The sequence below is a fragment of the Lipotes vexillifer genome, unplaced genomic scaffold, assembly GCF_000442215.2.
Source record: "Lipotes vexillifer unplaced genomic scaffold, Lipotes_vexillifer_v1.1 scaffold1649, whole genome shotgun sequence".
Taxonomy (NCBI): Eukaryota; Metazoa; Chordata; class Mammalia; order Artiodactyla; family Lipotidae; genus Lipotes; species Lipotes vexillifer.
The window spans coordinates 21942-37342 of NW_006771891.1; the positions used below are offsets into that span (position 1 = coordinate 21942).

Consider the following 15401-nt stretch of genomic DNA (forward strand, 5'->3'; position numbering starts at 1 on the left):
GGAAAGACAACAGAAGTTAGAAAAAATGAATACAATTCGAAGGTCTATAGAAGAGTTTAAGAAAGAGCAGGATCTCTGGAGAAAAAAGAAACATGAGGAAATGGAAGAAGAAAACAGAAAAATCACAGAGTTTGCCAAGATGCAGCAACAAAGAGAAGAAGATCAGATGGCAAAAGTTCAAGAAAGTGAAGAAAAAAGGCTACAGCTTCAGAATATGGTATTAAAATGACCATTTCTTTAACACTGGAGAAATTCTGAAATATTTGTCATAGAATTTGATTCCTTTACATGTTTGTGTGTTTTTTAAAAATTTAATAGCTGACTCAGAGATTGGAAGAAATGCTGCGACAACGTGAAGATTTAGAACAAGTGCAACAGGAATTATACCAGGAAGAACAAGCAGAAATACATAGGAAGAAACTAAAAGTAAGTTTTGGAAATTGAAGGAATGATTAACATAGAGAAGAGTATCATTTTGAGATGAAGCAGCAGAAAGATAATAGATTGAAACCTAACCATATTGATGATTACATTATATGTAAATAGTATAAACACTACAGTTAAGAGATTTTCAGGCTGGGTAAAAATGCTAGACCCAGGCAGCAGTTCACAAAGTGCATCAAAAGCATGATGCAACTATATTATCTACAAAGGAACATAATTTAAATATGAAGACGCATATGGTTTAAAAGCAAAAGGAAGGAGAAAGATATACCATACCAACACCAACCAAGAGCATGTTAGAGTAGAAATCATGATGAATAGGCTAAATTCTTGTAGAGGATGAAATAGCCTTAAAGGTGTGTGAACCTAAGTAAAACTTCAAAATACATGCAGCAAAACTGGAAAAACTGAAAGGAGAAATAAATCCATAATTATTTATATTTGAATGTTTCAGTACTTCTCATTACTATATAAAATAAGTAGTCAGAAAACCGTGGAATATAGTGTTGAACAATAATATCAACAAATCAAGATTTGTCAGTTTTCTAAATGGATGTTTTTTGTTCACTTATTGTAGAATTTTAAGAGTTCTGTATGTATTCTAGGTACTAGTCCTTTGTCAGGTGTGGGTTTACAAATATTTTCACTCAGTCTATAGCTTGTCTTTTCATCCTTTTAACAAAGTCGTTTTCCAAGTAAATGTTTTCAATTTCTGTGAAGTCCAATTTATCAATTTCTGTTTTTATGGATCATACTTTGGTATCAATTCTAGGAAGTCTTTGCCTACATCCTGAAGAATTTCTCCTTTTTTTCCTAAAAGGTTTCATTTTCTTTTCTTTTTTTTTTTTTTTTTTTGCGGTACGCGGGCCTCTCACTGTTGTGGCCTCTCCCGTTGTGGAGCACAGGCTCTGGATGCGCAGGCTCAGAGGCCATGGCTCACAGGCACAGCCACTCCATGGCATGTGGGATCGTCCCAGACCGGGGCACGAACCCGTGTCCCCTGCATCGGCAGGCGGACTCTCAACCACTGTGCCACCAGGGAAGCCCAAAGGTTTTATTTTCAGTTAATTTTTGTTTATAAGGTGTGAGACTTAGGTCAGGTTTCATTTTTGCTTCTCTGTGTCCAGTTGTTCCACACTATTTGTTGAAAAGGTTTTCTCTCTTACATTGAGTTGCTTTTGCACCTTTGTTTAAAATAAAACACAGTTGAGCATATTTGTGTGTATATTTCTGGGATCTCTATTTTGTCTGTTGATCTATATGTCTATCCCTTCAGCAGTACCACAGTTTTTTGTTGTTGTTGTTGTTGTTGTTTTTGCGGTACGCGGGCCTCTCACTGTTGTGGCCTCTCCCGTTGTGGAGCACAGGCTCTGGACACGCAGGATAATCTTGTCTGTATCTACAAATAGTCATTGGGGAATGTGATAGGAATTATATTAAGTCTGAATATCAATTTGGGGAAAATTGACATATTCATTATATTGAGTCTTCCAGTCCATGAACACAGAATGACTCTCCATTTACAGTTGCCCCTTAAACAACATGGGTTTGAATTGTGTGAGTCCACTTATCTTCAGATATTTTTCAGTAGTAAATACTACTATTTACACAGTCCATGGTTGGTTGATTCTACAGATACAGAGCAACTGTGGATACAAAGAGCTGACTAAATTTTGTGGATTAACCCCTGTGTTGTTCAAGAGTCAAGTCTATTTAGATGATCTTCGAATTTTTTCATCAATGTTTTATAGTTTTCAGCTTACAAATCCTGTACATGTTTTGTTAGATTTACATCTAAGTCTTTCAGTTTTTTGAGTGATTATAAATGGAATTTAAGTTTTTGTATCATTGTCCACATACTCATTGTTAGTGAATTGACTTTTTTAATGTTTATCTTGAGTCTCATGACCTTGCTGAATTCACTTAGTAACTGTAGGAGTTGGTTTGTTTGTTTTTCCATACATAGTCATGTCCTCTGCAAACAGGGACAGTTTTATTTCTTGCTTTCTTATCTGTATACCTTTCATTTACTTTTTTGCCTTATTGTACTGGCAAAACTCAGCACTGGCTAGCACTATGTTGAATAAAAGTGATGAGAGTAGACATCACCTTTCTTTGTTATCTATCAAGGGAAAAGCATTCTGTTAATTGTAGATTTTTTGTAGATGCTCTTTATAAAGTTGAGGACTTTTTCTCCTATCACTGTTTTTTTGAAGATTTTTGTCATGAAGGGTGTTGAATCTTTTCAAATACTTTTTCTACATCTATTGATATGACCATGTACTTTTTCTTCTTTAGCCTGGTTGATTGCATTGATTGATTTTGGGGGTTACTGAACAACCTTGCATCACTGGAATAAAACTCACTTGGTCATGGTGTATACTTATAATATATGATTGGATTTTAGTTTCCTAATAATGTATTAAGGATTTTTGCATCCATATTCATGAGGAATATTGGTTTTTAGTTTTCATTTTTTATACTGGTGTCAGGGTAATACTGTCTTCATAAAATGAATGGAGAAGTATTTCCTTCTGTTTTCTAGAAGAGATTGTTTAGAATTGGTGTTAATTCTTTAAACATTTGGTAGAATTTTCCAGTGAAACTGTCTGGGCTAGGAGTTTTATTTTTTGAGAGTTTTAAAATATTAATTCAGTATTTTATTGTATATTTATTTATTTAAAGTTTTTATTTTATATTGGAGTATAGTTGATTTATAATATTGTGTTACTTTCAGGTGTACAGCAAAGTGATTCAGTTATACATATATCCATTCTTTTCCTGATTCTTTTACCATATAGGTTATTATAGAATATTGAGGAGAGTTCCCTGTGCTATACAGTAGGTCCTTGTTGATTATCTATTTTATATATAGTGGTCTGTGTATGTTAATTCCAAACGCCTAATTTATCACTCCCCCCACCTTTCCCCTTTGGTAACCATAGATTTGTTTTCGAAGGCTGTCTCTGTTTTGTAAATAAGTTCATTTGTATTGTTTTTTAGATTCCACATATAAGTGATATCATATGATATTTATCTTTCTCTGTCTGACTTCATTTAGTATGATAATATCTAGGTCCATCCATGTTGCTGGAAATGGCATTATTTCATTCTTTTTTATGGCTGAGTAATATTCCATTGTACATAGGTACCACATCTTCTTTATCCATTCCTCTGTTGATGGACATTTAGGTTGCTTCCATGTTTTGGCTACTGTAAATAGTGCTGCAATGAACATTGGGCTGCATGTACCTTTTCGAATTATGATTTTCTCTGGATATATGCCCAGGAGTGGGATTGCTGAGTCAAATGGTAGTTCTGTTTTTATTTTTTTAGAGAACCTCCATACCGTTCTCCATAGTGATTGTACCAATTTACATTCCCACCAACAGTGTAGGAGGGTTCCCTTTTCTCCACACCCTCTCTGGCATTTATTGTTGTAGACTTTTTGATGATGGCCCTTCTGACCGATGTGGTGTGATGCCTCATTGTAGTTTTAGTGATGTTGAGCATGTTTTTGTGTGCTTTTTGGCAGTCTGTATGTCTTCTTTGGAGAAATGTCTCTTTAGATCTTCTGCCCATTTTTTTGATTGGGTTGTTTGTTTTTTTGATATTGAACTGTATGAGCTGTTTGTATACTTTAGAGAGTAAGCCCTTGTCAGTTGCATTATTTCCAAATATATTCTCCCATTCTGTGGGTTGTCTTTTCATTTTGTTTATGGCTTCCTTTGCTGTTCAAAAGCTTTTAAGTTTCATTAGGTCTCATTTGTTTATTTTTGTTTTTATTTCCATTACTCTTAGAGGTGGATCATAAAAGATATTGCTACGATTTATGTCAAAGGGTGTTCTGCCTATGTTTTCCTTTTAAGAGTTTTATAGTATCTGGTCTTACATTTAGGTCTTTAATCCATTTTGAGTTTATTTTTGTGTATGGTATTAGAGAATGTTCTAATTTCATTCTTTTACTTGTAGCTGTCCAGTTTTCCCACCACCACTTATTGAAGAGACTCTCTTTTCTCCATTGTATATCCTTGCCTCCTTTATCATAGATTAATTGACCATAGGTGCATGGGTTTATTTCTGGGCTTTCTATCCTATTCCATTGATCTATATTTCTGTTTTTGTGCAAGTACCATACTGTTTTTTGTTTGTTTGTTTTTTTTATTTTTGGCTGCATTAGGTCTTCATTGCTGCACGTGAGCTTTCTCTAGTTGCGGCGAGCAGGGGCTACTCTTTGTTGTGGTGAGTGGGCTTCTCACTGCGGTGGCTTTTCTAGTTGCAGAGCATGGGCTCTTGGCACGTGGGCTTCAGTAGTTGTGGCACATGGGCTCTAGAGCGCAGGCTAGCAGTTGTGGCGCACGGGCTTAGTTGCTCACGGCATGTGGGATCCTCCCAGTCCAGGGCTCGAATCTGTCCCCTGCATTGGTAGGCAGACTCTTAACCAGTGCGCCACCAGGGAAGCTCTGCCATACTGTGTTCATGACTGAGGCTTTATAGTATAATCTGAAGTCAGGGAGCATGATTCCTCCAGCTCTGTTTTTCTTTCTCCAGATTGCTTTGGCTATTTGGGGTCTTCTGTGTTTCCATACGAATTGTGAAATTTTTTGTTCTATGAAAAATGCCATTGGTGATTTGACAGGGATTGCATTGAATTTGTAGGTTGCCTTTTGTAGTATAATCATTTTAACAATATCGATTCTTCCAATCCAAGAGCATGGTATATCTGTCTATCTGTTTGTGTCATCTGTGATTTCTTTCATCAGTACCTTATACTCTTCAGAGTAAGGGTCTTTTGCCTCCTTAGGTGGGTTTATTCTCAGATATTTTATTCTTTTTGATGCAATGGTAAATGTTATAGTTTTCTTAATTTCTCTATCTGATCTTTCATTGTTACGGTATAGAAATATAAGAGATTTCTGTGTATTAACTTTGTATCCTGCAACTTTACCGAATTCATTGTTGAGCTCTAGTAGTTTTCTGGTAGCATCTTTAGGATTTTCTATGTATAGTATCATGTCATCTGCAAACAGTGACAGTTTTACTTCATCTTTTCCAATTTGGATTCCTTCTATTTCTTTTTCTTCTCTGATTGCATGTTAGGACTTCCAAGAATATGTTGAATTATAGTGATGAGACTGCACATCCTTGTCTTGGTCCTGATCTTAGAGAAAATGCTTTCAGCTTTTCACCGTTGAGAAGCATGTTTGCTGTGGGTTTGTCATATATGGCCTTTATTATGTGGAGGTATGTTCCCTCTATTCCCACTTTTTGAAGTTTTTATCCTGAAAGGGTGTTGAATATTTTCAAAAGCTTTTTCTGCAACTATTGAGATGGTCATATGGTTTTTATTCTTCAATTTGTTAATGTGGTGTATCACACTGATTGATTTGCTTGCAGATATTGAAAAATCCTTGCATCTCTGGGATAAATCCCACTGGATGTATGATCATACATGGTGTATGATCCTTTTAATGTATTGTTGGATTTAGCTTGCTAGTATTTTGTTGAGGATGTTTGCATCTGTGTTTATCAGAGATATTGGGCTGTAATTTTCTTTTTTGTGGTATCTTTGTCTGGTTTTGGTATCAGGGTGATGGTGGCCTCATAGAATGAGTTTGGGAGTGTTTCCTTCCTCTGCAATTTTTGGAAGAGTTTCAGAAGGATAGTTGTTATCTCTTCTCTAAATGTTTGCTGGAATTCACCTGTGTTTGCTAGAGTTCTGGTCCTGGGTTTTTGTTTGTTGGAAGATTTTTAATCACAGTTTCAATTTCAGTACTTGTGATAGGTCTGTTCGTATTGGGTTGGCCAAAAGGTTTGTTTGGGTTTTTCTGTGAACTGTTACAGGAAAACCTGAACGAACTTTTTGGCCAACCCAATATTTTCTATTTCTTCCTGGTTCAGTCTTGCAAAGTTGTACCTTTCTAAGAATTTGTCCGTTTTTTCTAGGTTATCCATTTTATTGGTGTATAGTTGCTTGTAGTAGTCTCTTATGATCCTTTGTATTTCTGTGGTGTCCATTGTAACTTTTCCATTTTCATTTCTAATTTTATTGATTTGAGCCCTCTCCCTTTTTTCCTTGATGAGTCTGGCTAAAGGTTTATCAATTTTATCTTTTCAAAGAACCAGCTTTTAGTTTCATTGATCTTTTCTGTTGTTTCCTTCATCCCTGTTTCATTTATTTCTGTTCTGATGTTTATGATTTCTTTCCTTCTACTAACTTTGGGTGTTGTCTTTCTTTCTCCAGTTGCTTTAGGTGTAATGGTAGGTGGTTTATTTGGGATTTTTCTTCTTTCCTGAGTTAAGATTGTGTTGCTGTAAACTTCCCTCTTAGAACTGCTTTTGCTGCATCCCATAGGTTTTGGATCATTTAGGTTTCATTTTCATTTGTTTCTAGGTATGTTTTGATTTACTCTTTGATTTCTTCAGTGATCCATCAGTTGTTCAGTAATACATAGTTTAGCCTCCATATGTTTGTGTTTTTTACACTTTTTTTCTTGTAGTTTCTTTTTTTTTTATTTATAAATTTTAAAATTTATTTTTGGCTGCATTGGATCTTCGTTGCTAAGCACAGGCTTTCTGTAGTTGTGGCAAGCAGGGGTTACTATTCGATGTGGTACACAGGCTTCTCATTGCGGTGGCTTCTCTTTGTTGTGGAGCATGGGCTCTAGGCGTGCGGGCTTCAGTAGTTGTGGCATATAGGCTCAGTATTTGTGGCACATGGGCTTAGCTGCTCCACGGCATGTGGGATCTTCCCAGACCAGGGCTCTAACCCGTGTCCCCTGCATTGTCAGGTGGATTCTTAACCACTGCGTACCAGGGAAGTCCTTGTAGTTGATTTCTAATCTGATAGCACTGTGGTCAGAAAAGATGCTTGATATGATTTCAATTTACTTAAATTGACTGAGGCTTCCTTTGTGGCTTAGCTTGTGATCTATCCTGGAGAATGTTCTGTGTACACTTGTCCCTCCTCCCAATGCCAGACCCTCAGGCTGGGGAGCCTGACGTGGGGCTCAGAACTCTCACTCCTGGGGGAGAACCTCTGCAGTATAATTATTTTCCAGTTTGCACGTCACCCACCTGGCAGGTATGGGATTTGATTATATTGTGAAAGCACTCTTTGTACCGTCTAGTTGTGGCTTCTTTGTCTTTGGATGTAGAACATCTTATATGGTAGGTTCCAGTCTTTTTTGTTGATGTTCAGCAGTTGTAATTTTGGTATTTTCATGAGAGGAGATGAGCTCAAGTCCTACTACCCCACCATCTTGTCTCATCCCCTCAATATTCTTATTAGTTACTGAATAGAGTTATTCAAATTATCTTATTTCATATTTGGTGAGTTTTGGTGACTTGTGTTTTTCAAAGAAGTGATCCATTTTGTCTAAATTGTCAAACTTAGGTGTGTAGAATAGTTTGTACTATTATCCTTTTAATGTCTGCAGACTCTCTAGTGTTTCATTTCTGGTATTGATAGTTTGTTTCTTCATTTTTTGGTCACTCTTACATTAGGATTTAATTTTATCTGATTTTTCTTTAAATTTCAGCTTTCTTGAGGTATAATTGCCACATAAAATTGTAAGATATTTAAAGTGTACACTGTGGTGATTTGATAAACATTTACATTGTAAAAAGATTCCCCCATCTAGTTAATTACACATCTATTACTTAACAGATTTGTTTTTTTATGTGTGAGAATATTTTAAGTTCTACTCTCTTTGGAAATTTCATTTATACAAGAGAGTGTTATCAACTATAGTCACCATGTTTACACTAGATCCTCAGACGTCATTTGTTTTAGATCCAGAAATTTGTACCGTTTTACCAATCTCTTCCTATTTCCCCCCACTGCCAGCCTCTGGCAACCACTTTTCAACTTTCTCTTTCAATGAATTTGACATTTTTTTTTTCTTTTTTGATTCCACACATAAGTGTTACCATGCAATATTTGTCTTTCTTTGTCCAGCTCATTTCACTTAGCATAAAGCCCTCAGGGCCCATCCATGTTGTCAAAAATAGCAGGACTCATTCTTTTTTATGGCTGAATAATATTCCATTTTATATAGATGTACCACATTTTTATCTATTCATATGTTGATGGACAATTAGGTTGTTTCCATATTTTTGCTATTTTGAGTAATACTGCAATGAACATGGGAGTGCATATACCTTGTTAAGATCCTGTTTTCGTTTCCTTTGGATATATACCTGGAAGTGGGATTGCTGGATCATATGATAGTTTTATCTTTAATTTTTTGAGGAACCTCTATACTGGCTACCAATTTACATTTCCACCCACAGTGATAAGGGTTGCCTTTTTTCCACATATGCACCCAACTCTTATTATCTCTCGGGTTTTTTTTGATGATAGCCATTCCAACAGGTATCTCATTGTGATCTTGATTTGCATTTCCCTGATGTTTAGTGATGTTGAGTACCTTTTCATGTACCTGTTGGCCATTTGTATATCTTCTTTGGAAAAAAAATCTGTTCAGATATTCTGCCCATTTTTTAATTGGGTTTTTTTGTTCTTTTCTGTTAAATTTTATGTCTTCTTTATGTATTTTGGACATTAACTCCTATCAGATACAGGATTTGCAAATGTTGTCTCCCATTCCATAGGTTGCCTTTTCATTTTGTTGATGATTTCCTTGGCTGTGCAGAAGCTTTTTAGTTTGATGTAATCCCACTTGTTTATTTTGCTTTTGGTGTCAAATACAAAAGAAATATTGCCAAGACTGATATAGAGGAACTTACCCCCCTGTGTAGGAGATTCATGGTTTCAATTTCATTGATATTTTAAAGAGAGCCAGCCTTTTGCCTAATTGATATTGTCTATTGGTTTTCTATTTTCAATTCCACTGATTTCTGCTCTTTACTTCCTTCTGCTTCCTTTTTATGGGTTCCTGAGGTGTAGTAGCTTAGATTATTATTAATTTTAAAATTCTTTTTCAGATTCTTTTTCCTTATAGGTTATTACAAGATATTGAGAATAGTTCCCTGTGCTATACAATAGGTCCTTGTTGGTTAAGATGTAGTTTTTTGTTTGTTTTGTTTTTAGCTTAGATTATTGATTTGAGACATTTCCTACATGCATGCCCTTAATGCTATAAATGCATTTTACAAAATGTATGCATTTGGTGCTATAAATTTCTCTCAAAACTGTTTGTTTCATCTTACAAGTTTTGATGTCATGTTTTCATTTTCATTAACTCTGATGTATTTATTTTCTTGAGACTTCCTCTCTAACCAATGGGTTACTTAAAAGTGTGTTACTTAGTGCCCAAATGTCCAGAAATTTTTGTGTTTTTTTTTAAATTATTGATTTCTAGTTTGATTCCATTGTGATCAGAGAACACACTCAATATGATTTTATTTCCTTTAAATTTATTCTGTGAACATTTGAAAAGAATATGTATTCTGCTATTTTGGGTGAAATGTTCTATAAATGTCAATTAGATCCTACTGATTGATAGTTTTGTTGAGTTCTTCTATATCCTTGCTGATTTTCTGTTTAGTTGTTATATCAGTTGTGGAGAGAGGATTGCTGATGACTCTAACCATATATTTGTGGATGTGTGTTTCTCCTTAAAGTGTTTTTTTTTAATTGAGGTAAAATTCATGTAACATAAAATTGACTACTTTAACTGTTTTAAAGCAGCATTTAGTACATTCACAATATTGTGCAACCATTATCTCTGTCTAGTTCCAAAACATTTTCATTACCCCAAAAGGATACCTGCATTAAGCAGTCACTGCCCTTTCTGTGCTCTCTTAGACCCTGGCAACTACTAATCTGCTTTCTGTCTTTATGAATTTGGCTATTCTGGGTGTATCATATAAGTGGGATCATACAATATGTCATCTTTTGTGTTGGGATTTTTTTTCCCTTAGAATAATATTTTGGAGATTTATCCATTTTGTAGCAGGTATCAGTATTTCATTCCTTTTTTTTTGGCTGAATAATAGTCCATTGCATGGATATGTAACATTTTATTATCCATTTGATAGTTTATGGATATTTCGTTTGTTTACACCTTTTTTTTTGACTGTTGTGAATGTTACTGCTATGAACATTTATGTACAAGTTTTTGTTTGAATATCTTTTTCAAATTCTTTTGGGTAAATACCTAGCAGTGGTATTGCTGGGTCATATGGTAATTCTGTGTTTAAGTTTTTGAGGAAGTGCCCAACTGTTTTTCCACAAAGGCTGCACCATTGTACATTACTACTACCAATGCAGGAGGGTTCCAATTTCTGCACATCCTTGCCAACACTTGTTATATTCTATCATGCTATAACACAAAAAAGCTGAAACTAAAAAATTTCTAGAAGAAAACATAAGAGAAGGTTTTATAAACTTGAGAATGGCAAAAACTTTTTTAGAAGGATAAAAAAGTCATGAGCCATAAAAAAGTTTATAAACTGGATACATTGAAATTAATAATTTCCAGACTTCCCTCGTGGTGCAGTGGTTAAGAATCCGCCTGCCAAGGCAGGGGACACGGGCTTGATCCCTGGTCCGGGAAGATCCCACATGCCACGGAGCAGCTAAGCCTGTGCACCACAACTACTGAGCCTGCGTGCCTACAGCCCGTGAGCCACAACTACTGAAGCCTGCATGCCTAGAGCCCATGCTCTGCAACAAGAGAAGCCACCGCAATGAGAAGGCCGCACACCACTAAGAAGAGTAGCCCTGCTTGCCGCAACTAGAGAAAGCCCACGTGCAGCAATGAAGACCAAACGCAGCCAAAAAATAAATAAATAACATTTTTTAAAAAATTAATAATTTCTTAACATTGTTAGGAAAATGAAAATGCAAGCCACAGTTTGGGAGAAAATATTCCCTATATGTATATCTTACAAATAACCTTTATCCAGAATATATAAAGAACACTCATAACTTGATAAAAGAATATAAAAAACCCATTTTTTTAAAAAAAATTATTTTTGGCTGCTTTGGGTCTTCGTTGCTGTGCGCAGGCTTTCTTTTTAGTTGCGGCGAGCAGGGGCCACTCTTCACTGCAGTGTGTGGGCCTCTCACTGCGGTGGCTTCTCTTGTTGCATAGCACAGGCTCCAGGTGCGTGGGCTTCAGTAGTTGTGGCTCATGGGCTCCAGAGCGCAGGCTCAGCAGTTGTGGTGCACGGGCTCAGCTGCTCCACGGCATGTGGGATCTTCCTGGACCAGAGCTCGAACCCTTGTCCCCTGCATTGGCAGGTGGATTCCCAACCACTGCACCACCAGGGAAGCCCCCCAGTTTTTTTAAATGAGCCAAAAGTTTGAACACTTTGTTTGTTCTGGCCACACTACATGGCTTGCAGGATCTTAGTTCCTTGACCAGGGATTGAACCCATGCCCTCAGCAGTGACAGTGTGGAGTCCTATCCACTGGACCACCAGGGAATTCCCAAAAGTTTGAACAGTTCGTAAAACTAGATATATGAATAGCCAAGTACACAATAGATTATAGCTATCAGTACTATTATTTATAATATTATCAGCTATATAAAAACAGAACATTATTTTAGATACTCTTTCATTAACGAGGAAATAGATACCATGTAAAATATCAAAACTTATTTCATGTAAATCCTTAATTAACTGCATGTAAGAATATAAAATGTGTCCAGTTTTTTAAAAAAAACTTAATGTAATCTGCTTATAGATACCTAATGCCAAATAACCCCAAAAGCATTAAGAATAAAATGATGGAGGAAGGTATAACAGGCATATATGACCAAATGGGAAGCAGGTAGGCAGGGTTATCACTAGGTAAGTGGAACATCGAATGAATCCCAGATACCACAGATAAAAGGTATAATCACCAAGGGAGGTATAACAGAATGAACATTTAATCTTCCATGTAACACTGTATTGAAGTACGTAACTTTAAAAGCTGTTAGATCGCCAAAGAAAATTTACTGGAATAATACAAGGGGAAAGGGTGTTTAAACATCACTAGAAATTAATAACAAATATTTTAAACTACTAACTGAAAATCTAAAAACTTTCTTTTCAATTATTATTGGTTGAAGAGGATATTTGCAGAAAATTCAGAGGATGAGATTATGACCTGTCAAAATCTATCAGGCAATTAATTATTAAATGAGAAATATTAGAACAAACTGTGTAGGCAACCAACTCAATAACTGAGAAAACAATATAAATTCAAGTATGAGGCAAGAATATGGAAGGAAATAATAAAGATACAAATAGAAATAAACCAAAAATCAGGAGAACACATTAGCATTTATTAATCCAATTGCTTAATATTGGGGGGGAAAAGATTTTACTCTGGAAGAACGTAATAAAAAAGAAAAAAAGGTGAAAACAAAATTTGAAGGAATAAAGGGTCTATAAAGAGAGTAGATTAGAAAAATACTGAAAAGTTATTCAATTATCTACTAATAAAGTGAAAATCTCAATGGCATAATTTTCTGCATTAAAAATACAGTGATTTCAGAAAATGTAGAAAAACTAGACAAAATAAGATTATTAAGGATATTTCCTCTATCACAAGACTTTTGTGCCCTGCCTCACATCTTCTCAGTCTCACCTCTGATTTCAGTGACAGCTTTGGGGAACAGTTGTGAGGGCTCAGATGGACTCTGTGCTGACAGCTTCTTAAAGTGTAGGGGTGTGTGTGTGGGCAGGGAGGTAACATCCTCTGGGGCATCCCTCAACCAACAGTGGACAGAAATTGAGGGATAAATTCTTCTCTGCCTGGCGGCCTTTGGGAAGGTCCTAAAAGGTGCTCCATGCATTTCTCACAAGGTCCTGGCAGGATTAAGCCTCAGTTGTCTGAGGTGGTAACCAGCTCAGTGATGTACCCTTGTGTTGGCTTTTCTTCTTTCCTTGTTTTACTCTGTCCCTCACCACTGAGATTCCCTCCCCAGTAAAATATCTATATATAAGTCCTTGTATAAGGCTCTGCTTTCAGAGGAGAACCCAGACTAAGATATCTCTAAAAAGTTTCCAGCCTCAGAGTAGTTTTACAGCAAATTACTTCAAGTCTTCAGTGAACAGCTATTCCTCAAACCACATGATGGGTTTTAGAACACAGAAAAGGATGGAAAGTTATACAGTTCATATTATGTAACTACATAATTCTGATCCAGACACATCAGAGTACATGAATACTTTTCTGGTTGAAAAAACATAATAAATGGTGTGTTGTTTTGCCAAAGTCTTCCCTGTTCTTTAGCCAGATGTCTTCACCATTGGATTAAACTAAAATTTGTATGGGAGATGGTTGCCAGGCATGTCAACGTTCATTTAGTTCAATATGTACTGAATTTCTCTGTGCAAAGTATTATGATAAGCTCTGGAGGAATTCAAAGCTAACTGACACAGCATCTCTGCCTTCAGTGAGCCTTTGACTTCTATGAAATATATGGCAAATAAACACAAACTATATATTACAAAATCACTATGTGCCCAGCATCCCAAAGGAATATAAATATGCCATCTATGAATTTATTTTTAGTGAGGAGATGAGGCATGTATATATGGAATAAAATTAAATGATGGAATATTAAATGGTATAAGAGCTCACAAAGAGAGAGAAGTTTGAGTTAGAGTGATTAGAGAAGACTATGGAGGAGGTAGGATTTGAAAAGAGGATTAGATAGGGATAAATGAGAAAAAGAGGCTGAATGATCAATATAATGAACAAAGTTGCTGTAAATGATACTGCAGATTGGCTCACTTAAAACCCACTCCTACTCCTACCACATCCTACCCCGTTTTAAATTCATTTGTCTTTATTATAAAGACTATAAAGTTAAAACTATATTTCTCTTCTTTTAGCTAGAATTCTTCATATGAACTATGTTACCTCCAACAGTCATCACCCCCACTTCAAGGTGTGAAGACGGAAGTGAGCAAAATGAGATAGCAGTCAGAGTTACCATAATAGGACTTGAGCAGTGTGAGGGCAGCTTGGTTCCCTGGCCTTCCTGGAAGTTCTGTATGCCACCTGATGGCCTATAGTAAATCCCTCGTAGTTTGTGTTATCTGTAGGTAACCTTGGCCATCTGGGTGTTGTTCAGGCAATATTTTGAATGCTTTGAAGATTCTGGCCTACCTGGAACTTGTATTAGAATTGAGCAAAGTTTGTTAGATTAGCAAATGATTTAAAATTTACATCGGTCCTAATTGAATAGATAGATGATACAGCAAAAATGGGTGATGACTGTAAAATTCTTTGTATTTTTTGAAATTTTTCATAATAAAATATTGGGGAAATTAAACCTTGTAGGAAAGGACTTTAACTGCTTCAAGTAAATTTGAATTTCCCTGAAATACTTCTGATTGTCATTGCTAGATTATTGTTCTGAAAAATACTTACCAATGATTTGAGCACAAGTTTCTAGAATGATTCATAGTTGGTACAAATTATACAGAAGACAGATTTAATAAACTGAGATATGCAAAAATTTTTTATATCAGCTCTTTTCAAAGTTAATGCATTAATTCTGACTACAGAAACAAGGTGGTAAGTATATATTAATTAAATTAAGTAATAGGAGGCAATCCAAGGGTAACATGTACTTTGTGTAACTATTAGTTTTTAAAGGATGGGGCAAGTGTTACCTTGAAAAGCCTTAATTTTTCAGTTTTATTTCATATCGTAACACTAAGCTTAATCAAACTCTGTCCTACCCTATCTTTATAAATCTGCTGTAAAGACATAGTTACTGAATTAACTTTTATATGTATTGTGATTTAGGAAGAAGCAGAAGAGAAATCGAGAAAGCAAAAGGAGTTGAAGCAAAATTTTATGGAACAAATGGCCTTGAAGGAACTAGTACTTCAGGCTGCAAAAGAGGAAGAGGAGATCTTTAGAAAAGCTATGCTGGCGAAATTTGCTGAGGATGATCGAATAGAATTAATGAATGCTCAGAAGCAAAGAATGAAGCAACTAGAACACAAGAGGGCTGTGGAAAAACTTATTGAAGAGC

The 15401-nt window shown here is 35.8% G+C and overlaps 1 protein-coding gene across 1 annotated transcript in view; it reads left to right on the forward strand.

Annotated features, from left to right (window-relative positions):
• The window catches only part of MNS1 (meiosis specific nuclear structural 1), a 37505-nt gene that overhangs the window by 15135 nt on the left and 6969 nt on the right, over positions 1–15401 (forward strand). Inside the window, 3 exon segments of the mRNA XM_007472291.1 lie at positions 1–217; positions 319–426; positions 15170–15401. The exon segment at positions 1–217 is cut by the window's left edge and continues 20 nt beyond it; the exon segment at positions 15170–15401 is cut by the window's right edge and continues 22 nt beyond it. Coding sequence (XP_007472353.1) covers positions 1–217; positions 319–426; positions 15170–15401 — 557 coding nt within the window.